At 49.1% G+C, this 26,012-nt stretch overlaps 1 protein-coding gene across 11 annotated transcripts in view; it reads left to right on the top strand.

The window, feature by feature from the left end:
- ppp1r12a (protein phosphatase 1, regulatory subunit 12A) overlaps positions 1–26,012 on the top strand; it is a 353,486-nt gene that overhangs the window by 309,867 nt on the left and 17,607 nt on the right. For all 11 annotated transcript variants that reach the window (XM_072484743.1, XM_072484740.1, XM_072484746.1 and 8 more), the window contains 2 exons: positions 14,414–14,518; positions 21,028–21,075. In XM_072484743.1, coding sequence (XP_072340844.1) covers positions 14,414–14,518; positions 21,028–21,075 — 153 coding nt within the window. The remainder of the gene's footprint in view (positions 1–14,413; positions 14,519–21,027; positions 21,076–26,012) is intronic.

Below are 26,012 nucleotides of genomic sequence, written 5' to 3'. Positions count from 1 at the left end.
GGGGTGGACGAGGTTACTAAGGGGCTGGGGAATATGCAGGCAGGGAAGGCTCCGGGACCAGATGGGTTCCCGGTGGAATTTTATAGAAAATATGTGGACCTGCTGGCCCCGCTGTTGGTGAGGACTTTTAACGAGGCCAGGGAAGGAGGGACTCTACCCCCGACAATGTCGGAGGCGACGATATCGCTAATTTTGAAGCAGGATAAAGATCCGTTGCAGTGCGGGTCCTATAGGCCTGTTTCACTATTAAATGTGGACGCCAAATTGCTAGCAAAGGTGCTGGCATCGAGGATAGAGGAGTGTGTCCCGGGGGTGGTGTACGAAGACCAGACAGGATTCGTAAAGGGGAGACAACTAAATGTCAACGTGCGACGGCTATTAGGGGTGATAATGATGCCCCCAGTAGAGGGGGAGGCAGAGATAGTGGCGGCAATGGATGCAGAGAAGGCATTTGACAGGGTGGAGTGGGAGTACCTATGGGAGGTGCTAAGGAGGTTCGGGTTCGGAAACGGGTTTATTAGCTGGGTCAAACTCCTTTATGGGGCCCCAACGGCAAGTGTGGTCACGGGTCGGCAAAGATTGGAGTATTTCCGACTATACAGGGGAACAAGACCGGGATGCCCGCTATCTCCATTACTGTTCGCGTTGGCAATTGAACCACTGGCCATGGCGCTGAGAGACTCCAGGAAATGGAGGGAGGTGATTAGAGGGGGAGAAGAACACCGAGTGTCACTCTACGCGGATGACCTACTGTTGTATGTGACGGACCCAGTGGGGGGGAATGACAGAGGTCATGCAGATATTGAGGGAGTTCGGAGATTTCTTGGGATATAGGCTTAACATGGGGAAGAGTGAACTTTTCGTGATACACCTGGGGGACCAGAGTAGAGGGATAGATGGCCTGCCTCTAAGGAAAGTGTAAAGAAACTTCCGATACCTGGGGATTCAGATAGCCAGGAGCTGGGGAACCTTGCACAGACTTAATCTGACACGACTGGTAGAACAAATGGAAGAGGACTTCAAGAGGTGGGACATGCAGCCACTGTCACTGGTGGGCAGAGTGCAGGCAATTAAGATGATGGTCCTCCTGAGGTTCCTATTTGTATTCCAATGTCTCCCTATACTGATCACTGAGGCCTTCTTTAAAAAAATAGACATGAGCATCACGAGCTTCGTGTGGGCAGGGAAAGTCCCGAGGGTAAGGAGGGGGTTCTTACAACGTAGCAGAGACAGAGGGGGGCTGGCGCTGCCGAATTTGGGCGACTACTATTGGGCCGCCAATATGGCGATGATGCGTAAATGGATGATAGAGGGAGAGGGAGCGGCGTGGAAAAGACTAGAGAGAAAGTCCTGTAAAGGGACGAGTCTAGAGGCGCTGGTGACGGCGCCACTACCGCTCTCACCAAAAAAAATTTACCACGAACCCAGTGGTGGCGGCAACATTAAATATCTGGGGACAATGGAGGCGACAGAGAGGTGTGCTGGGAGCCCTGGTGGGGTCCCCAATCAGGAACAACCATAGGTTTCCCCCTGGGAGGATAGATGGAGGATTCCAGAGCTGGCACCAGTTGGGAATTAGGAGGGTGGGAGATTTATTTATAGATGGGACGTTTGCGAGCTTGGGAGCGTTGGAGGAAAAGTATAAGCTGCCCCGGGGAAATTTCTTTAGGTATATGCAGGTGAGGGCATTCACAAGACAACAGGTGAGGGAATTTCCATTGCTCCCGACACAGGGGATCCAGGATAGAATGCTCTCAGGGGTGTGGGTCGGGGAAGGCAAGGTGTCAGAGATATACCGAGAGAAGAGGGGGAGGAGCTGGTGGGCGAACTAAAAGGAAAGTGGGAAGAAGAGTTCGAGGAGGAGATAGAGGAGGGTCTGTGGGCTGATGCCCTAAGCAGGGTAAATTCCTCTTCCTCGTGCGCCAGGCTTAGCCTGATTCAATTTAAGGTGCTACATAGAGCACACATAACGGGAGAAAGGTTGAGCAGGTTCTTCGGAGTGGAGGACAAGTGTGGGAGGTGCGGCGGAAGCCCGGCAAAACCACGCACATATGTTTTGGTTGTGCCCGGCACTGGAGAGGTATTGGAGGGGAGTGACGGGAGTGATTTCGAAGGTGGTGAAGGTCCGGGTCAAACCAGGCTGGGGGTTAGCTTTATTTGGAGTTGCGGATGAGCCGGGAGTGCAGGAGGCGAAAGAGGCCGATGTCGTGGCCTTTGCGTCCCTAGTAACCCGGCGTAGGATTTTACCCATGTGGAAGGAAGCGAAACCCCCCGGACTGGAGGCCTGGATAAACGATATGGCGGGGTTCATAAAACTGGAGCAGATGAAGTTTGCGCTGAGAGGATCGGTTCAAGGGTTCACCAGGCGGTGGCAGCCATTCCTCGACTACCTAGATAGATGACCAGCAGCAGCAACTCAGGGGGAGGGGGGAAGATTCATTTTATGTTAATTGATTAGTTTATCATGTTGGTTAGTTACCTTTTATTAGACTGTGGTTAACATGTTACATGTACTGTTAAATTTTTCTTTTTGTTTTTATGTTTGATTTGTAAAGGGAAAAAATTGTGATCAAAAAATTTCAATAAAATATATTTAAAAAAAAAAAAGAATGACAGAAATTAAAATTGGCAGACGTAAAGGGAAACGTACAGTTGGATGATAGTGATGAGGATAGTGAGAAAGAGCGTCAAAAGTCGAAGGCTTGGTGGGAACCTATTTAAATATGTCCAAGCATTGCCAAGGTTTGACGAGAAGGAAGTGGAAGCCTTTTTCATTTCATTTGAGAAGGTAGCTAAACAAATGAAATGGCCACAGGACATGTGGGTATTACTGATTCAAACAAAGCTGGTAGATAGGGCTAGTGAAGTGTTTGCATGACTACCGGAGGCGGTATCTGGGACGTATGAGGAAGTGAAAAAATCCATCTTGGGTGCATATGAACTAGTGCCTGAAGCTAACAGACAAAGATTTAGAAATCTTAAGGAAAGAATGGAGTTTGAAAGGCTCAAACAGAGTAATTTTGATAGGTGGATAAGGGCTTTGAAAATAGACCAAACGTATGAAGCTCTCAGAGAAATTATACTTTTGGAGGAGTTTAAAAATTCAATTCCTGATGTAGTGAGAACTCATGTGGAAGAGCAGAGGGATGAAACTGCGAGATTAGCAGCAGAAATGGCAGATGATTATGAATTAGTTCATAAATCAAAGCTTTAGGTTTCCGACATCAGTTTCCGAGTGTAAGGGTTAGATACTGGGGACATGAGAAATACTCAAGTGGTAAAGGTGAAGGTGACCTGATGGGAGATAATAAGGGGAGTGTATCTCAGACTAAAAAAGAAATCCAGGAGGGTGGAAGAGACATGAAAAGTTTCAAATGTTTTCACTGTAATAAACTAGGCCATGTAAAGTCACAGTGTTGGCGGCTGAAAAACAGCACTGGGAAGGCTGATGTGGTAAAACAGGATAAGACAGTGGGGTTTGTTAAAGTGGTAAAGGAAAGCCCAAGTGAAGCGAAGGGGGTGCAAAAGATTGTACAGCCTGATCAAAAGGTGATTGATCAGAAGGTGCCAGATCTCTTTAAAGAATTTATTTGTGTGGGTAAAGTTTACTCATGTGTATCAGGAGGAGCAGGTAAAGAAGTCACCATTTTATGAGATATGGGAGCTAGTCAATCTTTAATGGTAAGAGATGAGGAGTTACGTAGTCTGGGAAGAATGTTGCCAGAAAAGGTGGTAATATGTGGAATTTAGGGTGAAAGGAGTAGTGTTCAATTGTATACAGTAAGGTTGAAAAGTCCAGTGAAGAGTGGTGAAGTGGTAGTAGGGGTAATAGAGTAACTATCTTGTCCAGGAATACAGTTTATCTTGGGTAATGTTATAGCTAGATCGCAGGTGGGAGTGATGCCTACTGTGGTTGATAAGCCAGTGGAAAATCAGACAACTGAAGGGTTGAAGGCCGAATATCCTGGGATTTTTCCGGATTGTGTAGTAACACGGTCGCAAAGTCACAGGTTAAGACAAGAGGAGAAATCAAAGAGTGAAGATTAAGTTGAAGTGCAATTATCAGAAACGATTGACTTCCGGGTGCGGTGATGCACTGCTAAGCCGCACGTTTCGGCACCTCCCGTTCCAACGGACTTTTGGGCTCTTATCGGGAGCCCCAACGAAATTTTTTTTCGACCTAACCCAGTGTGGGGTGACGAAGGAAGGAGTCCCCCCGGGTGTGTATGGAAAGGAGCGGCGGTAGTGGCCAGATTGCGAAGGATCCTTTGGAGCAGCGGCAGAGAAGAGAAAGGAGAAGCAAGATGGCGGCGGATGGAGCCCAGATGGTATGGGGCCCGGACCAGCAGGAGTTTCTCCGACGATGTGTGGAGGAGCTCAAGAAAGAGGTGCTGGCGCCGATGCTACTGGCAATCAAGGGACTGAAGGAAACACAAAAGGTCCAGGCGATGGAGCTCCGTGGAGTGAAGGCAAAGGCAGCCGAGAATGAAGATGAGATACAGGGCCTGGTGGTAAAAACGGAGACACACGAGGCACTACACAAGAGGTGCATAGAAAGGCTGGAAGCCCTGGAGAACAGCTCGAGGAGGAAAAACCTACGGATTCTAGGTCTCCCCGAAGGAGCAGAGGGAGCTGACGCTGGGGCTTATGTGAGCACGATGCTCCATACACTAATGGGAGCTGAGGCCCCAACGGGCCCCCTGGAAATGGAGGGAGCATACCGGGTCCTCGTGAGAAGACCAAAGGCAGGTGAAACACCAAGAGCAATAGTGGTGAAGTTCCATCGCTACAGGGACAGAGAGATGGTCCTGAGCTGGGCCAAGAAGGCACGGAGTAGCAAATGGGAGAATGCGGTGATTCGTGTGTATCAGGACTGGAGTGCGGAGGTGGCGAGAAGGAGGTCGAGCTTTAACCGGGCCAAGGCGGTGCTCCATAGGAAGAAAATTAAATTTGGGATGCTGCAGCCGGCGCGACTGTGGGTCACGCATCAGGGCAAGCACCACTACTTCGAGGCGGCGGAGGAGGCATGGACATTCATCCAAGAAGAGAAACTGGACTAGATTTGAGAGTTTGATGTTTGGAGAGAAGCAGCGAGGTGGTGATACAGAAATGTAAAGTGGGGAAAGGGAGGGCTACTGTACAGCAATGTTGGACGGGGAATTTCTCTCCCCCCGATGGGGGGGACACGAAGAAATGTGGGCGCCAGTGGGAAAAGGGACAGGAAAGGGGAATGAGGGAACTGAGCCATAGGGGGCGGGGCCGAGAGGAAAGCGCGGGTATTTTCCCGCGCTATGGAAATTATAGTGGGAAAACGGGCGCAGGAAGGAAGGGAGCCCCACATGCAGGGAGGTCAAAGAGTGAACGGGGGAAGCCGAGGTCAGCCAGAGTTAGCTGACTTCCGGAAGCAATATGGGGGGAGTAATCAAGTAATCAAGAGGGGGATCTAGCGGGGGGTGGGGAACAACTGGGTTGCTGCTGCTGAGTGCAAGGGGGAGCTGGTAAGAGATGAGGTGGTCGGGGCGGGAAGGCGCTACCTGGGGGACAGACGGGTGCGCGAGACCTGGATGAGGAGATGGCCTAAAAAAGGGGATGCCTAGTCGACGAGGGAGGGGGGTGAATGGCCCCCCAATCCGGCTGATCACATGGAATGTGAGAGGCTTAAATGGGCCGATTAAGAGGGCAAGGGTGTTTGCGCACTTAAAGAAACTGTAGGCGGACGTAGTCATGCTCCAGGAGACATACCTGAAGTTGGCGGATCAGGTTAGACTAAGAAATGGATGGGTGTGACAGGTATCCCACTCAGGGTTGGACGCGAAAAATTGGCAATATTGGTGGGGAAACGTGTATCATTCGAGGCTAAGAACATAGTGGTGGACAGTGGGGGCAGATATGTGAGGGCGAGGCGGTTATGCTGGTGAATGTATATGCCCCGAATTGGGATGACGCGGGATTCATGAAGCGAATGCTGGGACGCATCCCGGACCTGGAGGTGGGAAATTTGATAATCGGGGGGGGACTTTAACACAGTGCTGGATCCAGGGCTAGACCGGTCCAGATCCAGGACCGGGAGAAGGCCGACAGCGGCCAAGGTGCTTAAGGGATTTATGGAACAAATGGGGGGAGTGGATCCGTGGAGATTCGCCAGGCCAATGGCTAAAGAGTTCCCTTCTCCCACGTCCATAAGGTATACTCCCGGATAGACTTTTTCGTTTTGGGAAGGGCACTGATCCCGAAAATGGCAGGAACGGAGTACTCGGCCATAGCCGTTTCAGACCACGCCCCGCACTGGGTGGATCTGGAACTAGGAGAGGAAAGGGAGCAGCGCCCACTCTGGCGATTAGATATGGGACTACTGGCGGACGAGGGGGTCTGCGGAAGGGTGAGGGGGTGTATTGAGCGATACCTGGAGGTCAATGACGATGGGGAGGTTCAGGTGGGGGTAGTATGGGAAGCGCTGAAGGCGGTGGTCAGAGGAGAGCTGATTTCCATTAGAGCCCACAAGGGGAAACGAGGGCAAAGAAAGAGAGAGATTAGTGGGGGAAATTTTGAGGGTGGATAAAAAATATGCGGAGGCCCCAGACGAAGGGCTATACAGAGAAAGACGAAGACTACAGACGGAGTTTGACCTGCTGACCACGGGAAAGGCAGAGGCACACTGGAGGAAGGCACAGGGGATGCAATATGAGTATGGGGAAAAGGCGAGCCGGCAGCTAGCCCAACAACTTCGGAAGAGAATGGCGGCGAGAGAGATCGGGGGAGTTAGGGACGAAACGGGAAATTTGGAGCAGAGAGCAGGGAAAGTGAATGAGGTGTTCAAGACCTTTTATGAGAGGCTATACAAGTCCCAACCCCCGGGGGGAAAAGAAGGAATGCTACACTTTCTGGACCAGCTAAGGTTCCCGAAGGTGAAGGGGCAGGAGGTGGCAGGTCTGGGGGCGCCAATCGAGGTGGATGAGGTGATTAAAGGACTGGGGAACATGCAGGCAGGGAAGGCCCCGGGACCAGACGGGTTTCCGGTGGAATTCTGCAGGAAGTATATGGATCTGTTGGCCCTGCTTTTGGCGAGAACCTTTAATGAGGCTAAGGAAAGGGGGATGCTACCCCCGACAATGTCGGAGGCGACGATATCGCTAATCCTGAAACGAGATAAAGACCCGCTGCAATGCGGGTCATACAGGCCTATCTCACTCCTAAATGTAGATGCCAAACTGCTGGCCAAAGCGATGGCGACAAGGATAGAGGATTGTGTCCCAGGGGTGGTGCATGAAGATCAGACAGGGTTTGTAAAGGGGAGACAACTGAATGTTAATGTACGAAGGTTGCTGGGGGTGATGATGATGCCCCCACCGGAGGGGGAGGCAGAGATGGTGGCGGCGATAGATGCAGAGAAGGCATTCGATAGGGTGGAGTAGGACTATCTGTGGGAGGTGCTGAAGAGGTTTGGGTTCAGTGAGGGGTTTATTAGTTGGGTCAGACTCTTATATGGGGCCCCGATGGCAAGCGTAGTTACAAACCGGCAAAGATCGGGATATTTTCGGCTACAGTGGGGTTCAAGACAAGGGTGTCCTCTGTCCCCGTTACTGTTCATGTTGGCAATTGAACCACTGGCCATAGCGCTATGGGGTTCTAAGAAGTGGAGGGGGTTGCTTAGAGGGGGAGAGGAGCACCGAGTGCCGCTCTACACAGACGATCTACTGCTATATGTTGCGGACCCGGTAGAGGGGATGCCAGAGGTAATGCAGATACTTAGGGAGTTTGGAGCGTTCTCGGGATACAAACTAAATATGGGGAAGAGCGAGCTTTTTGTAATGCACCCCGGGGAACAGGGCAGGGGGCTAGATGCTCTGCCGCTGAGGTGAGTGGTAAGGAACTTCCGATACCTGGGGATCCAGGTGGCCAGGAACTGGGGAACCCTGCATAGACTTAACCTGACGTGACTGGTGGAGCAGATGGAGGAGGACTTTAAGAGGTGGGATATGGTGTCGCTGGCGGGCAGAGTTCAGGCAGTTAAAATGGTGTTTCAGTGCCTCCCCGTTCTGATCACAAAGGCCTTTTTTTAAAAAATAGATAGGAGCATTATGAGCTTTGTGTGGGCGGGAACGACCCCGAGAGTAAAGAGGGGGTTCCTGCAGCGCAGTAGGGACAGAGGGGGACTGGCGCTGCCGAGTCTGAGCGACTACTATTGGGCCGCCAATGTGTCGATGGTCTGTAAGTGGATGAGGGAGGAAGAGGGAGCAGCGTGGAAGAGGCTGGAGATGGCGTCCTGTAAGGGAACGCGCCTAAAAGCGCTGGCGACGGCGCCGCTGCCGTTCTCCCCGAAAAGGTACACCACAAACCCAGTGGTGGTGGCAACCTTGAGGATCTGGGGGCAGTGGAGGCGACACGGGAGTGACGGGTGCCTCGGTGTGGTCCCCGATAAGGAATAACCACAGGTTTGTCGCAGGGAGATTGGATTGGGGGTTCCAGTGTTGGCAGCGAGCAGGAATTAGGAAACTGAGGGACCTGTGTATAGACGGGACGTTTGCAAGTCTGGGAGTGCTATAAGAAAAATATAAGTTGCCCCCAGGGAACGCCTTCCGATATTTGCAAGTGAGGGCATTTGCGAGGTAACAGGTGAGGGAATTTCTGCAGCTCCCGACGCAGGGGATCCAAGATAGAGTGATATCGGGGGCATGGGTTGGAGAGGGCAAAGTGTCCGAAATATACCGGGAGATGAGGGACGAGGGGGAGGCGATGATAGAGGAGCCGAAGGGAAAATGGGAAGAAGAGCTGGGGGAAGAGATCGAGGAGGGGCTATAGGCGGATGCCCTAAGTCGGGTAAATTCCTCGTCCTCGTGTGCCAGGCTTAGCCTGATTCAATTTAAGATTCTACACAGAGCACATATGCCGGGAGCAAGACTGAGCAGGTTTTTTGGGGTCGAGGACAGGTGTGGGAGGTGCTCAGGAAGCTTGGCGAACCACACACACGTTTTGGTCGTGTCCGGCACTGCATGAGTTCTGGGGGGGTGTAGCAAGGGTAATTTCAACGGTGGTGAAGGTCCGGGTCAAGCCAGGCTGGGGGTTAGCTATATTTCGGGTTGCAGAAGAACCGGGAGTGCAGGAGGCGAAAGAGGCCGACATTTTGGCCTTTGCGTCCCTAGTAGCCCGGCGTAGGAATCTACTCATGTGGAAGGAAGCGAAGCCCCCGGTCGTGGAGGCCTGGATAAACGACATGGCAGGGTTCATAAGATTGGAACGAATAAAATTTGCGTTGAGAGGATCAGCTCAGGGGTTCTCCAGGCAGTGGCAACCGTTCCTTGACTATCTCGCGGAACGATAATGAAAAGATAGAAATGACAGCAGCAGCAACCCAGGGGGGAGGGGTGGGGGGGGAGCACTATTTTGTGTTTTTGCTATTTGATTTTCTCTTCTAGTTTTTGTTGTAAGCTCACTATATTATTTAAATTATGTTTGCAAGTCTGGGAGTGCTATAAGAAAAATATAAGTTGCCCCCAGGGAACGCCTTCCGATATATGCAAGTGAGGGCATTTGCGAGGTAACAGGTGAGGGAATTTCTGCAGCTCCCGACGCAGGGGATCCAAGATAGAGTGATATCGGGGGCATGGGTTGGAGAGGGCAAAGTGTCCGAAATATACCGGGAGATGAGGGACGAGGGGGAGGCGATGATAGAGGAGCCGAAGGGAAAATGGGAAGAAGAGCTGGGGGAAGAGATCGAGGAGGGGCTATAGGCGGATGCCCTAAGTCGGGTAAATTCCTCGTCCTCGTGTGCCAGGCTTAGCCTGATTCAATTTAAGATTCTACACAGAGCACATATGCCGGGAGCAAGACTGAGCAGGTTTTTCGGGGTCGAGGACAGGTGTGGGAGGTGCTCAGGAAGCTTGGCGAACCACACACACGTTTTGGTCGTGTCCGGCACTGCATGAGTTCTGGGGGGGTGTAGCAAGGGTAATTTCAACGGTGGTGAAGGTCCGGGTCAAGCCAGGCTGGGGGTTAGCTATATTTCGGGTTGCAGAAGAACCGGGAGTGCAGGAGGCGAAAGAGGCCGACATTTTGGCCTTTGCGTCCCTAGTAGCCCGGCGTAGGAATCTACTCATGTGGAAGGAAGCGAAGCCCCCGGTCGTGGAGGCCTGGATAAACGACATGGCAGGGTTCATAAGATTGGAACGAATAAAATTTGCGTTGAGAGGATCGGCTCAGGGGTTCTCCAGGCAGTGGCAACCGTTCCTTGACTATCTCGCGGAACGATAATGAAAAGATAGAAATGACAGCAGCAGCAACCCAGGGGGGAGGGGTGGGAGCACTATTTTGTGTTTTTGCTATTTGATTTTCTCTTCTAGTTTTTGTTGTAAGCTCACTATATTATTTAAATGATGTTTCATGTATAATCCCTTGTTGAGCTGTAAAAACGGAAACATTTTTGTTTGAAAAATTTCAATAAAATATATATTTTTTAATTATCCGAAACGATTTTTGATCAGATGGTGGAGGATGAGGCGGATATTTTTAGTTCAGGAAAATTGGCGGATTTACAATAGAAAGATGTAGAAATAAACCGGATGTATCAGAAAGCATACACAGAAGAGGAATCTGAGTGTATACCAGAGTGTTATTACCGTAAAAGTGATGTCTTGATGAGAAAATGGAGACCTTTACATATGCAGGCTGATGAAAAGTGGGCAGACGTTCATCAAGTAGTATTGCCGGTAGGGTATAGAAAGGAGGTGTTGCGAGTTGCACATGAGGTACCAGTGGGAGGTCATTTGGGAATAAGGAAAACTCAAGCTAAAATCCAGAAACATTGTTATTGGCCTGGTCTACATAAAAATGTAGTTAAATTTTGTCAATCACGTCACACATGTCAAGTGACAGGGAAACCTCAAGACGTGATAAAACCAGCGCCCTTAATACCCATTCCAGCATTTGAGGAACCTTTTACAAGAGTCCTAATTGATTGCGTAGGACCGCTTCCTCAAACAAAAAGTGGGAATCAATATTTTATGACTATAATGGATGTGTCTACTAGGTTTCCAGAGGCCATTCCAGTACGTAATATTACAGCGAAAAAGATTGTGGAGGTATTACTTAAATTCTTTACTAGATATGGACTACCCACAGAAATACAATCGGATCAAGGATCAAATTTTACCTCAAAGTTATTCAAAGAAGTTATGGATAGCTTAGCAATAAAACAATTTAAATCAACTGCGTACCATCCAGAATCGCAGGGAGCGTTAGAAAGGGGGCATCAGACATTAAAGACAATGTTGAAGGCTTATTGTCAAAATTATCCAGAGGATTGGGATAAAGGAATTCCATTCGTATGGTTTGCAATTAGGGATGCACCTAATGAGTCAACCAAATTTAGTCCTTTTGAACTAATTTTTGGTCATGAGGTAAGAGGACCACTTAAATTGATTAAGGAAAAATTGGTGAGTGAGAAATCGGAAATTACATTCTTGGATTTTAGGGAATGATTAAATAGAGTAGGTGAATTGGCTAGACAACATTTGAAAGTTGCACAAAATGTGATGAAACGGGTCGCGGACAAGAAATCCAAAGTTTGTAGTTTTGCCAGTGGAGATAAAGTTTTAGTATTGTTACCAGTGATCGGTGAGCCTTTAAAAGCTAGGTTTTGTGGACCTTATCAGATTGAAAGGAAATTAAGTGATGTAACTTATGTGGTAAAAACACCAGATAGAAGGAAGACTCACTGAGTGTGTCATGTGAATATGCTTAAAAGATACTTTGAAAGGGAAGGAGAGAAAAAGGAGGAGGTTTTAATGATTCTAACTCGAAGTGACAAACCAAATCCAGATGACTTTGAATTTGACATGCCTCAAATTAAATTGGTAAACGAGGATGTTCTTAAAAATTGGGATAAATTGTTGAGTTACCTTTCAGAGGAAAAACAGACTGACCTGAAAGAATTATTGATATCACATGGGCAAGTTTGTGGAGATAGATTGGGAAATACTAAAATGGCTATACATGATGTAAATGTGGGAAATGCTGTTCCAATCAAACAACATCCATACAGGCTTAACCCTTTAAAATTGGCGCAGGTTAACGAAGAGATTGAGAGTATGCTTAAAAAATGGCATAATTGAAGTGGGTTGCAGCCAATGGAGATCACCCGTAGTGATGGTACCAAAACCAGACGGTACCCAATGGTTGTGTGTGGACTATAGAAAGGTTAATGCAGTTACAAGAACGGATCTTATCCTATCTCCCGTTTGGAGGATTGCATTGAGAAAGTGGGACAATCAGTTTTTATTTCCAAACTGGATTTACTTAAAGGTTACTGGCAGGTACCTTTATCCGAAAGGGCGAAGGAGATTTCAGCTTTTGTGACTCCAGATGGTATATACCAATTCAAAGTTATGCCATTTGGCATGAAAAATGCCCCAGCCACATTTCAACGGTTAACTACCAAAGTCGTTTCAGGATTACTCAATTGTGCGGTATACATCGACGATCTGGTAGTTTTCAGCCAGACATCGAAAGAACATGTAAAACATCTGATGGAGTTATTTGATCGACTTCAGGAGGCGGATTTGGTGATAAACCTAGCCAAAAGTGAATTTGGAAAGGCCAAAGTCACTTTCATTGAGGAGTTTTCGATACCCTCGAGACGAAGGGAAATAATGCGATTTCTTAGTATGAGTGGGTTTGATCGAACATTTGTGCAAAATTATTGTAGCGTAGTGGCTCCACTGATGAACCTACTGAAGAAACGTCAAAACATTCAGTGGACAGCGGACTTTCAACAGGCATTTGACTGCCTGAAAGCTGTGATAACCAATGCTCCTGTGTTGGAGAATTTCAAGGGACTCTGTGATCAGATTGAACTAAAGTATCTGACTTTAAAGAGAAATGCCGAGGCGTAGAGAAATGGACGGATCGTGCAGAGACCTTCTTGTTCAAAGAGACTGTCAATCGAGAAAGATTTGGGAGGAAGAAGATCAGAAATGGATGATATTGTTATGCCGGTTTGCGTGTGTTGATTTTTGAAATGAAAAAATATATTTACTGTGTGCATTTCTTAAAGGATAGTGCAAAGATGAAAAATGAAACCATCTTAAAGTTGATGGGTTTTTTTTTCTTGGGGGGAGGTGTCTTGTGAGAGTACCTTTAGAAATGGGTGTTTATCAATGTGTGTGTATAGAAATATCTGTAGTGAGAGTACCTTTAAGAAATGGGTGTTTACTACTGCAGTGATGTCAGAGTGGGTGGAGCTGGCCTGTCTGTCAGCTTTTTACTTTCATTTTTGAGCAGGCTGCAGGGTGTGTTTTAGTTTCGTTTTCAGTGTTGGAGCTGAAGCCAGACCAAGCAGGTGTACTGCTGTTCTCTCTGCCATCAAAAGACTATCCCTTGACCATTTGGTGAATTCAGAATTGTAAATGTTCTCAGTAGTGAAGTGAAGCCTGATGTCTTTCTGTTCTGAAGGTTTTTTAAGTCTTATGGATGTTAAAAGGAAAGCTTAAATCATTATTTAGCGTTGTATTCTTTGGGGGTTGTATTTGAATTGATGGTTGCTAAGATGTTCACTATGTTTTAAAAAGGTTAACTTGAGTTCATAGAATAAACATTGTTTTCATTTAAAAGTACTGTAAAGCTCTGTTTGTACCACACCTGTAGAGTGGGCCATGTGCTCCCCATACCACAATCCAGTAAAAGTTGTGGGTCAGGTGAACACCATGATACACTTTGGGGTTCTCTAAACCCTGGCCCATAACACATTGTAAAATAACCCTTGTCTCTGAATTGCTTGTGGCTGGGTGCAAAGCAGCCCCTTGAGTTACAGCCCTACTCCTGGACCTGAACACATAATCAAGCTGATACTTCCAAACTGTGATTCTAAGGGAGTGAGATGCTATTAGAGTTCCTGATTTTCAGATGCACTGTCAAAACAAGGGGCTTATTTGACTGCTTGTTTGGGCTAAAAGATTTCACGGCGCAATTTGCTGAAGTTTAGTGGAGTTCTGCTGTCCTGAAGGCAGTATATTATTCCTCAACCAAAGCCAATGATCCGTCCAGTTACCTTGTTTTTGTGTGACATGCATAGGTGCAAAATGGCTGCTGTTTTTCATAAGTGACTACATTTCAAATAATTGACTTGAAGCACTCTTGTAATGAAATGAAATGAAATGAAAATCGCTTGTTGTCACAAGTTGGCTTCAAATGAAGTTACTGTGAAAAGCCCCTAGTCGCCACATTCCGGCGCCTGTTCGGGTGCCTGGTGTCCCTGGTTTGTGCAAGGCAAGTTCATTCCTGCTAATGACTACAAGTTTTGCCAAGTAGAACAATTTATTGAAAAAACAATATTACATTTGGTGAATAGTGGTATTTAACTTGTAGCATTTAAATGTGGAATCCCAGGTATTACAATGACTGAAATTTGGTGTTTTCACAGCTTTATGAACAGTTCCTGGCAGAAAATGATAAACTTAAGGCGAATCTACACGACACAAACATAGAATTGAATGAGTTGAAAGTGCAATTAGAGAAACTGACACAGGTAAATACAACAGTTAACTCTTTGGTGAAAAAGATGAACACATGCGAACATTTGAAAAAATCTATTCTGCAAAATTGAAAGTTTTAGCCCGAATAGCAAATGTTCAGTTTATCCTGCATCCATATCTTTAATTGATCTTAATCCTGAGTAGCTCTTATTGGTTTGCTTTTGTCTTGGCGTTTTGAATGGACCAATATTTGTACAGTAGATTCTAATCAGACAGATTATTTTGACCAATGGAATCTAGCAAGGCTGCCCAGTCACCACCTTCAGTTGTTACCAACTCAAAACACGTCTGCAGCTGCAAGAACTGATCATGGAAGAAACTTAATCACTGGCACCAAATCTAAAGTGAGGGTATGGCAGATATTGTAAGATATAAGTGGTACCCTATCCAGTAAGTTAATTTCATAGAATCTGTATGTTTGCCACCAATGTTTTTTCCAACTTCTCATTGTTGGGCCAGACAAATAGAGGACATTGTTAGTGATTGTTTGAGGTTTGTGCATACCCCATCTGCATTCAGCTTGCAAGTGTGGCCTTACTGGTTCACAGAATCTTTAAAGTGCAAAAGAAGACCATACAGCCAAGTTTGCACTGGCTTGCTGAAGGAGCATATTCTTGAATGGAAACAGTTTCTTACTATTTGCAAGCAAAATACTGTACGCTGAAATCATTTTTTTAAAAAAACAGAAAATGCTTGAAAACCTCAGCATGTCTGGCAGCAACCATGGAGAGAGTGTTGCAATCTCAGTTGGGTGGTATAATTGGATAGGAAGATCCCAGAATGGAACCCTGGCTCAGGGCTCGAGATGTACACTCAAAACTTCCAGTGGTTAAAAAAGGGTTTTATTGATGAAAGACAAAGGCAGTTAAATAACAGGCTCAGAACACAATACAACAGGTCTTAACACTTCGGCTCTCTAGTCCACACCGCCTGGGATCCAGCTCCCAGAGCCCTGTGCAAACTCGCCATTGGCCAAAGTTCGCATGCTCTTGAGTGATTGGCCCTGAGCCAGTGAATGTGGTCCATGGTGCCCCGCCCTTAAAGGGGCTGCACTGCCACATCCATCCCTCCTCAAATTCCCTTTTACAGCGACCGCAAAGAAAATATATACAGAAGTTACAAAAGTTAACAGAGGAAAGGAGAGTTCATCAAAAATCAATAAATCTGGAGATCTCCAGGTCCTCCCAGACCTCCTTTGCGCTGCCACTCTTTGGGTGATCAAGTGGTCAACCAGTCAGTGCCTCCTCAGGAGGCACCACTTCACAACAGGCCCAATCGGCCTCGACATATGCAGCTAATTAAACAGAAACACGGGTCTCTCTCCCTCGCCCTTTATCTCCCTTACTCTGTCTCCCTCGCCCACTCACTCCCTCGCCCTCTCTCCACTCGCTCCCTCGCCCTCTCTCTCCCCCTCACCCTCTCCCTCTCCCTCTCCTCGCACTCTCTCCCTTGCCCTCTCTCTCCCTTGCCCCCTCTCTCCCTTGCCCTCTCTCTCCCTTGCCCTCTCTCTCCCTTGCCCTCTCTCTCCCTTGCCCTCTCTCTCCCTTGCCCTCTCTCTCCCTTGCCCTCTCTCTCCCTTGCCCTCTCTCTCCCTTGCCCTCTCTCTCCCTTGCCCTCTCTCTCCCTTGCCCTCTCTCTCCCTTGCCCTCTCTCTCCCTTGCCCTCTCTCTCCCTTGCCCTCTCTCTCCCTTGCCCTCTCTCTCCCTCGCCCTCTCTCTCCCTCGCCCTCTCTCTCCCTCGCCCTCTCTCTCCCTCGCCCTCTCTCTCCCTCGCCCTCTCTCTCCCTCGCCCTCTCTCTCCCTCGCACTCTCTCTCCCTCGCACTCTCTCTCTCTCCCTCGCCCTCTAACTCTCTCGCCCTCTCTCTCTCTCGCCCTCTCTCTCTCTCGCCCTCTCTCTCTCGCCCTCTCTCTCTCGCCCTCTCTCTCTCGCCCTCTCTCTCTCTCGCCCTCTCTCTCTCTCGCCCTCTCTCTCTCGCCCTCTCTCCCTCGCCCACTCTCTCTCCCTCGCCCTCTCTCTCCCTCGCCCTCTCTCTCCCTCGCCCTCTCTCTCCCTCGCCCTCTCTCTCCCTCGCCCTCTCTCTCCCTCGCCCTCTCTCTCCCTCGCCCTCTCTCTCCCTCGCCCTCTCCCCCCCTCGCCCTCTCTCTCTCTCCCCCCACCTCACCCTCTCTCTCTCCCCTCGCCCTCGCTCTCTGCCCCTCGCCCTCTCTCTGCCCCTCGCCCTCTCTCTGCCCCTCGCCCTCTCTCTGCCCCTCGCCCTCTCTCTGCCCCTCGCCCTCTCTCTGCCCCTCACCCTCTCTCTCCCCGCGCCCTCTCTCCCCCTCGCCCTCTCTCCCCCTCTCCCTCTCGCCCTCTCTCTCTCCCTCGCCCTTCTCTCGCCCTTCTCTCGCCCTCTCTCTCGCCCTCTCTCTCGCCCTCTCTCTCGCCCTCTCTCTCGCCCTCTCTCTTGCCCTCTCTCCCTCGCCCTCTCTCTCCCTCACCCTCTCTCCCTCACCCTCTCTCTCCCTTGCCCCCTCTCTCTCCCTTGCCCTCTCTCTCCCTTGCCCTCTCTCTCCCTTGCCCTCTCTCTCCCTTGCCCTCTCTCTCCCTTGCCCTCTCTCTCCCTTGCCCTCTCTCTCCCTTGCCCTCTCTCTCCCTTGCCCTTTCTCTCCCTCGCCCTCTCTCACCCTCGCCCTCTCTCCCTCGCCCTCTCTCTCTCCCTCGCGCACTCCCTCGCCCTCTCTCTCCCTCACCCTCTCTCTCCCTCTCCCTCCCTCACCCTCTCTCTCTCCCTCGCCCTCCCTCTCTCCTTCGCCCTCCCTCTCTCCCTCGCCCACCCTCTCTCCCTCGCCCTCCCTCTCTCCCTCGCCCTCCCTCTCTCCCTCCCTCCCTTCCTCGCCCTCCCTCTCTCCCTCGCCCTCCCTCTCTCCCTCGCCCTCCCTCTCTCCTTCGCCCTCCCTCTCTCCCTCGCCCTCCCTCTCTCCCTCGCCCTCCCTCTCTCCCTCGCCCTCCCTCTCTCCCTCGCCCTCCCTCTCTCCCTCGCCCTCCCTCTCTCCCTCGCCCTCCCTCTCTCCCTCGCCCTCCCTCTCTCCCTCGCCCTCCCTCTCTCCCTCGCCCACTCTCTCTCCCTCCTCCACTCTCCCTCCTCCACACTCTTTCCCTCCTCTACTCTCTCCCTCCTCCACTCTCTCTCCCTCGTCCGCTCTCTCTCCCTCGCCCACTCTCTCTCCCTCGCCCACTCTCTCTCCCTCGCCCACTCTCTCTCCCTCGCCCACTCTCTCTCCCTCGCCCACTCTCTCTCCCTCGCCCACTCTCTCTCCCTCGCCCACTCTCTCTCCCTCGCCCACTCTCTCTCCCTCGCCCACTCTCTCTCCCTCGCCCACTCTCTCTCCCTCGCCCACTCTCTCTCCCTCGCCCACTCTCTCTCCCTCGCCCACTCTCTCTCCCTCGCCCACTCTCTCTCCCTCGCCCACTCTCTCTCCCTCGCCCACTCTCTCTCCCTCGCCCACTCTCTCTCCCTCGCCCACTCTCTCTCCCTCGCCCACTCTCTCTCCCTCGCCCACTCTCTCTCCCTCGCCCACTCTCTCTCCCTCGCCCACTCTCTCTCCCTCGCCCACTCTCTCTCCCTCGCCCACTCTCTCTCCCTCGCCCACTCTCTCTCCCTCGCCCACTCTCTCTCCCTCGCCCACTCTCTCTCCCTCGCCCACTCTCTCTCCCTCGCCCACTCTCTCTCCCTCGCCCACTCTCTCTCCCTCGCCCACTCTCTCTCCCTCGCCCACTCTCTCTCCCTCGCCCACTCTCTCTCCCTCGCCCACTCTCTCTCCCTCGCCCACTCTCTCTCCCTCGCCCTCGGCCCCCCTCGCTCTCGCGCTCTTTCGCTCGCCCTCCCTCTCTTTTGCTCACTCTCGCTCGCCCTCCTCCCTCTATCTCTTCTCCCCCTCCCTCTATCTCTCCTCCCCCTCTTCCAAGTTTCTACACTATCGGCTCACTGTTTGTAGTGATTGCCTCATGATTAGTGTTGTTGCATATCCATATTATGGGGAGATGGATATCGTAGTAATATCACTGGGTGAGTAATCCAGGGACCTAGAGCAACTCTTTGGGACATGGGTTAAAATCCCACCATGGCAACTGGTGGAATTTGAATTCAATTAATAAAACCTTGAATTAAAAGCTGGTCTCAGTTCTGAAAGTTTCAAACTATCATTATTATTATTATTACAATGCAGACAGGGCCCTTCGTCCCATTGAATCTTATGCCGTGCCAAGAGCTCATCCAGGGACTTTTTAAGGATGTGTAGAAACCCGCCTCTACCACCCTCCCAGGCAGTGTATTGCAGACCATCACCACTGTGTAAAAAGGTTTTTCCTCAAATCCTCCCTAAATCTCATGCCCCTTACCGTAAAAGTGTGTCCCTTGTAACTGACCCTTCAACTCAGGGGAACATCTGCTTGCTATCCACCCCTTGCCCCTTATAATCGTGTACACCTCAATCAGGTCACCCTTCCATCTTCTCTACTCCAGCGAAACCAACCCAAGCCTATCCAACCTCTCCTCATAACTTTTTTAAAATACATTTAGAGTACTCAATTTTTTTTTCCAATTGAGGGCCAGTTTAGTGTGGCCAATCCACCTAACCACATCTTTTGGGTTGTGGGGGTGAAACCCACGCAGACATGGGGAGAATGTGCAAACTCCAGATGGACAGTGACTGAGGGCCGGGATTCAAACCCGGGTCCTCAGCGCCGCAGTCCCAGCGCTAACCACTGCGCCACATGCCGCCCTTGTCGCTTCATAACTTAAGTATCCCATCCCAGGCAACATCCTGGTGAATGGCCTCTGCACCCCCTCCAGTGCAATCACATCCTTCCTATAATGTGACAACCAGAATTGCACACAGTACTCATGCTGTGGCCTCTTCAAAGGTTTATCAAATCCAACATGACCTTTTGTAATCTATGCCTCGATTGCAAAAGGCAAGTGACCCAAACGCCTTTCACCATCCTATTAACCTCCCCTTCTCAGCCTCCCATGTGGGACCTTGTCAAAGGTTTTACTGAAATCCATGTAAACTTATAGAATTTACAGTGTAGAAGGAGGCCATTCAGCGCATCGAGCTAGCACGAGCATTTGGAAAGAGCACCCACTTAAGGCTACCCCTCCACCCCAACCCCCATAACCTCACCTAACACTAAGGGCAATTTATCATGGCCAATCCACCTAATCTGCACATTTTTGGACTGTGGGAGGAAACTGGAGCGTCCGGAGGAAACCCACGTGGACACGGGGAGAACATGCAGACTCCACACAGACAGTGACCTAAGCCAGGAATCGAACCTGGGACCCTGGAGCTGTGAAGCAACTGGGGTAACCACTGTGCTACATTGCTGTCCGAACTTCATCTACGCATCTGGGTCTGGTCACATGCTCAAAGAAATTCAATTCAGTTTATTAAGCATGGCATCCCTCTGACAAAGCCGTGCTGACTATCCCAGATCAAACCTTGCCTCTCTAAGTGGAGATAGATTCTCTCCTTCAGAATTTTCTCCAGTAGTTTCCCTACCACTGACATGCGACTCACTGGTCTGTAGTTCCCTGGCATCTGATTGCTAATGTTGAATAAGGAAGGAAATCTGCTGTGCTTAGTTGTCATAGCCTACATGTGACTCCAGTCCCACAGCGAAGTGGTTGACTCTTCACTCAACTCTGAAAATGCCCAGCAAACCACTGAGTTCAATGGCAATTAGGGATTGACACCACATTCTGACTTTGCCAGTGATGCCCACATCCTATGAAAGAATTAAAAGATGCAGGGCACTAACTTGTGACTCTCATTATCTCCAATTGACTTGTTTGCAAACAAATTAATTATTTTGAATGTAGGGCTTTGGATTTACCGGGGCATTTACACTGAGCAAGCATTGATGAGCAGAGATCATTGATTGATTGCTTGCATTTAGCAGATCTTCCTCTTCCAATATGAATCTGTCCACATGCATTCCTGTTAGACGTTTTCGTTGCTGTGATATGAAGAGTCGAAAGTTCTGTTCCTTTTTAACAAACATTTATTTCATTCCAACAGTCTTTGCACAAAACTCTAACTATACATCACCTGACAGAGGCCACCTGAAGTTCCTTTACATATGTGTCAATTAATGGATACTTAACATAAATGAGACAATTAATTGCAATGTCTCTTAACCCATTACTTAACACTTCCTCCACAATTCCTGAAATTTGGTGATATGGAGTCTGTGGGGTTCAATTTCAAAGCTCCACATTATGCTTCAAGAATAGCTAAAATGTTTTGACCTGTTTGGGAATGGGTAATATGAAATGTTTTCCTTGAAGCACTTTTGGAAGGGGAAATTATATTTGGCATCAGTAGTCTTAAAATGTCAGTGATAACTGTGACTTAAAAATGGCATTGAATAGCCACACTTTGTCTCTGCTATGTTGAGTGTAATGTGATATGAACCAGCGAGATGATGCTCAATGCACATGACCTAACATTGTTTTTCAGAGGCAAGAAAGGATAGCTGATCGATCGCTGCTTGAGATGGAGAAAAGGGTAAGCTTCAGTTTCCAGTTTAATCCTGTGTCGTACTGGTCCTGAAAATTTTTAATACGTTCAGTGATCGTGATACTTTTAGCAATTTGTGAGATTACTGTGTTACGACTCTTGGGCGAGTGTTCAGTCAGTTCCAGCCCCACAGACCCTGGACTCCCAACACAAGTGAATTAACCAAATAATTTGTGTACTCTCCTGATATCTTCAACCCTCGACTAGTCCAATGAGTTACAGGCACCTGATTTATAAGTAAAACATTTGAAAAACTGTTTATTTATAACAAAAGGAAACAATGAACATATAATGGAACAATAGTCCACTGGTCTAACTATTCCCAAAACCCTGTCCCACCCTCCACCCAGACACACGCGGTGAAGGGTGTAGGAGAGGTTATAAAAACAACAGGGGAGTGAGAGATTTGTGATTTTTTGTGGTCCGTGATCTTCCAAGGAGACAGTGTCAAACTCAGATGGATTGGCTTTCCTAATGGTTGTCATCAATTAGAACATGGAGGCGGAATTCCCTTCAGAGTCACCAGCATTTGTTGGACCTCTGCCAGTCGAACCCTCAGATCACTGAGGTAATTTTAGAATTCTTCACCCAGGGATTTCACTAGTTTTTTAAACAACCCCTTCTTCCTGCAGGTGGCACTGGACTAGGTCCTTCCGCAGGTTGAACTGACTGCAGAGAGAAAGGTCTTTAACCACAGGTCATCAGTTGAGAAAAGTTAGTTTCAGCTCCCAGCCTTTTATTCCGAAGTGGAACATTCATGGACTGGCACTTTGATTGTCAGCCTTAGCTGTGACCAATCACTAGTGAAAATATGAAAAGGTCCGGAATTCCAGAAGAGGTGATTGGCTGGTAGCCGAGTCCATCAAAATGACATCAAAAGCTATGCCACAGAGCATACTGAATCAAATGGAATTTGCCGGATCAGTCCACAGAGCAGCTTGCAGCGGTTTGGAGGGGAAGGGGGTTCAGTTCAAAACCATAAGTCTGTGGTTTTAAAACCAGTCAGCAGGACGGGCATTAAAAGAGAAACACAAAACAGCCCAGGATTTAGCAAGTTCCGATTGATTTAAATGACATTGTAATGTCCAGTTGAACTTTCCTGGATTTATAATCCACGTGGACAAAGGTTTTCTTGAACCCTGAACATATTTAAAATGTGATATTTTAGGTAAAAGTGATTCACTGTGACTTGAGGACTAAGTTCAAAAATGGATCTTGCATTGAATGGCATTGTTATCGTAATTTTATTAGCCTTGCGACTTTTAATTAAACTGCAGCAGCAAGTTGAAAAATGTCTGAAATTAGATGGTACATAATGTGTTATTGTTACAGAATGCATTTCATTTTGTACAGTAGAAGCTGACTTATTTCCATCACCGTTAAACCACAAGCACTGTAGTTTATTCAAGTTTGTTCCACAAATATCAGATGCTTGCTCTTTGTTGACTGCATGCATTCTCAAGTGCAGTCTTCCAGAGTTGGAGCTCCAGAATTGTGCTCAGGTTGGTTAAAAGCCATGACACAGGGTGTAATTGGTTCAACAGATCCCGGACCATGCAGGGTGTCTTTCCATCACTCACCAGAACAGCATGCAAACTTTCACTGAAGTGGAAAACCGTTTGCTTTTTTAAAAAAGGGAGGCTGGGGGAGGAGGATCATTTTAGAAAACAGCGGGTGAAGAGTTGGAGCAAAAAGTGATTTTTCTAAACCTCGATTTTCCTTTTTAATGCAGGTGGTGTGACGATTGTCATGATATGCAGATAATGATATACAGACAGGCAGCTAATGAACACAGAGAACAGGACATGACCAATGAGCAGGCAGGACACTCAGTGGTGGTATCTCACTATAAAAGGCACGAGGCACTCGCACTTCGCCTCTTTTCACTGATGAACATCTACAGAGTGAGTCAGGGTGTATGTACAGTCTCACACCTCCAGCACTTGGCTAAGAGCTAGTCTGGTTCAGTCAGACAGAGTAACCACACTTAGGTTAGCAGAGAGTCGAACTCATGTGCTAACTGTGCTACTGGTTCAATAAATCAGATTGAACTAACTTCAAGGTCTGGAGTATCTTTTGGTTAAAGCTGCATCCAGTTGCAGCCTGTGTTATCCCAGAGTACATAACACGACATGCTACCAGGAAACTGCTTAATTATCATAGAATTTACAGTGCAGCAGGAGGCCATTCGGCCCATCGAGTCTGCACCCCACCCAAGGTCAACACCTCCACCCTATCCCCATAACCCAGTAACCCCACCCAACATTAAGGGCAATTTTGGACATTAAGGGCAATTTATCATGGCCAATCCATCTAACCCGCACATCTTTGGACTGTGGGAGGAAACCGGAGCACCCGGAGGAAACCCACGCGCACACGGGGAGGATGTGCAGACTCCGCACAGACAGTGACCCAAGCCGGAATCGAACCTGGGACCCTGGAGCTGTGAAGCAATTGGGCTATCCACAATGCTACCATGCTGCCCCAAATCTAGGTGGTTTACCTCAGTCCGTTCCGTGATGACCAGCGAATATATCCCGGCACCATGGAGAAGATTCAGGCTCCTCACCAGCTCAGGACCTCCAGCAATCTCAGTGCCAACAAGCGGACATTCAAGCAAAAGTTTCTTCTGTACATCGAAGCTTCAGACCTCGTGGGTGCGTCTGATGGAAGGAAAATCGCGCTTCTCCTCTCAACGGCGGGTGATCAAGCCATCAAACTCATCAACTCTTTTTTTTCTCTTCACCGAAGGCCAGGACAAGACCAAGTTTCAGACCATCCTGGACAAGTTTGACAGTCACTGTGAAGTGGACACCAATGAAATCTTCGAGCGCTACATATTCAAACAGCGTCTACAAGGTAAAGATGAATCTTTCAACTCCTTCTTAACTCACCTCCACCGGCTAGCGCTGTCCTGCAACTTTGGTGATTTTGCTGACTCCATGTTCAGAGACCAAATCGTTTTTGGAGTTCACTCTGATCCTCTGAGAGAGCAGCTACTGAAAATCAAGCATATGATCCTGCCAGTCGCGATTGAAACATGCACAGTGTGTGAGCACGCCAAAAATCGCTATGCCCAGTACAAATCGGCTGAAAATGAGAAACTTGCCTCCCACGAGGCAGAGAGTGTGCAGGCCATCTCCCGGATGCAGCGACTCCGCATTGATGAAAGCGGCCATTTTGCACGCTTTACCCGAGCCCCACACATGCGCGATGCGAACCGGATAACGAAGCGGCCGACACCCACACTGCGCATGTGCGACGACGCACGGAGCGTCAGGACGCCAAGATGCAGGTCAACCACTGCTCCATCCAGTTTAAGCTGGACACAGGTGCATCGCTGCCAACCTCTTCTCACAGGCAGATTTCAAATGCATCAAGAAGCCTCCCCAAGGTCCTTCTAGCAGTCTGCAGGCTCCTGGACTACAACGGAAATGCCATCACGGCACTGGGATCCTGCCATCTACTCGTCTCCAACCGGATCACCCATGCACGGTTACGTTTTGAAATTACCAAGCCAGACAGGGCAACCCTACTTGGCGCGCAGACCTGCAAGCAGCTGAACCTCGTGCAGTGGGTTTACACAACGACATCCTCCAATGTGGATCTTCAGGCCGGCATTGACGACATCCTCGCTCAGTATCCGGTGTGTTCGACGGGATGGGCACGCTGCCATATCAATACAAGATTCTACTACGACCTGATGCCAAGCCAGTGGTCCATGCACCACACCGGACCCGGCTCCGCTGAGGGAGCACCTGAAGGCACAGCTCAAGGATCTTCAGCAATAGGGCATCAGTTCCAAGGTAACCGAACCGACTGACTGGGTCAGCTCCATGGTATGTGTTAGAAAGCCTTTGGGAGACTTGCGCATCTGCATTGATCCCAAGGATCTCAGTAAGAATATAATGCGTGAACACTACCGCATTCCGAAGCGGGAGGGACTCACCAGTGAGATGGCACACACACGTTTTTTTCACCAAGTTAGATGCACCACATGGATTTTGGCAAATCCAGCTGGATGAGTCCAGCAGAAGGCTCTGCACCTTCAACACACCGCTTGGCAGATACTGCTATAATCGCATGCCGTTTGACATTGTCTCGGCATCGGAGATCTTCCATCGCATCATGGAGCAGATGATGGAGGGCATTGAAGGGGTTTGTGTGTATGTGGACAACATCATCATATGGTCCACGACCCCTGAAGAGCATGTTTCCCGTCTCCAGCAGGTATTCCGCCATGTCCATGCCAATGGCCTGAAGCTGAACAGGTCCAAATGTTGCTTTGGTATGTTGCCACTCAAGTTCCTAGGTGACCAGATCTCTCAGCAGGGTGTGCGCCCGGACACAGACAAGGCCAAGGCCATCAAAGCCATGAAGGTCCCTGAAGACACGAAGGCGGTTCTGCGCTTCCTGGGCATGGTCAATTTTCTGGGCAAGTTCATCCCAAACCTGGCCCCACACACCATGGCCCTACGAAACTGGTAAAAAAATGTCCACTGCCTTTGAGTGGAAGGCAGCACATCAGGCAGAGTGGTTGGAGCTGGAAGCCAAGCTCACCACTGCACCCGTCTTGGCATTTTTCGACCCAGACAGGGAGACAAACATCTCGACAGATGCGAGCCAGGATGGCATCGGTGCGATGCTGCTTCAACACGATGACACTTCATCCTGGGCACCGGTAGCCGACGCATCAAGGGCCATGACGCCCACCGAAACAAGGTATGCGCAAATAGAGAAGGAATGCCTGGGTCTTCTCACTGGCATTCTCACGTTTCACGACTATGTCTACGGCCTGCCGACATTCACTGTCAAGACGGATCATAGGCCTCTGGTCCACATTATCCACAAGCACTTGAACGACATGACGCCTCGGTTGCAGCGCATCCTCCTCAAACTCAGAAGGTACGACTTTGACTTAGTTT

Source organism: Scyliorhinus torazame, chromosome 19 (assembly GCF_047496885.1).
Source record: "Scyliorhinus torazame isolate Kashiwa2021f chromosome 19, sScyTor2.1, whole genome shotgun sequence".
NCBI lineage: Eukaryota > Metazoa > Chordata > Chondrichthyes > Carcharhiniformes > Scyliorhinidae > Scyliorhinus > Scyliorhinus torazame.
This window is presented reverse-complemented; position numbering and strand designations above follow the sequence as displayed.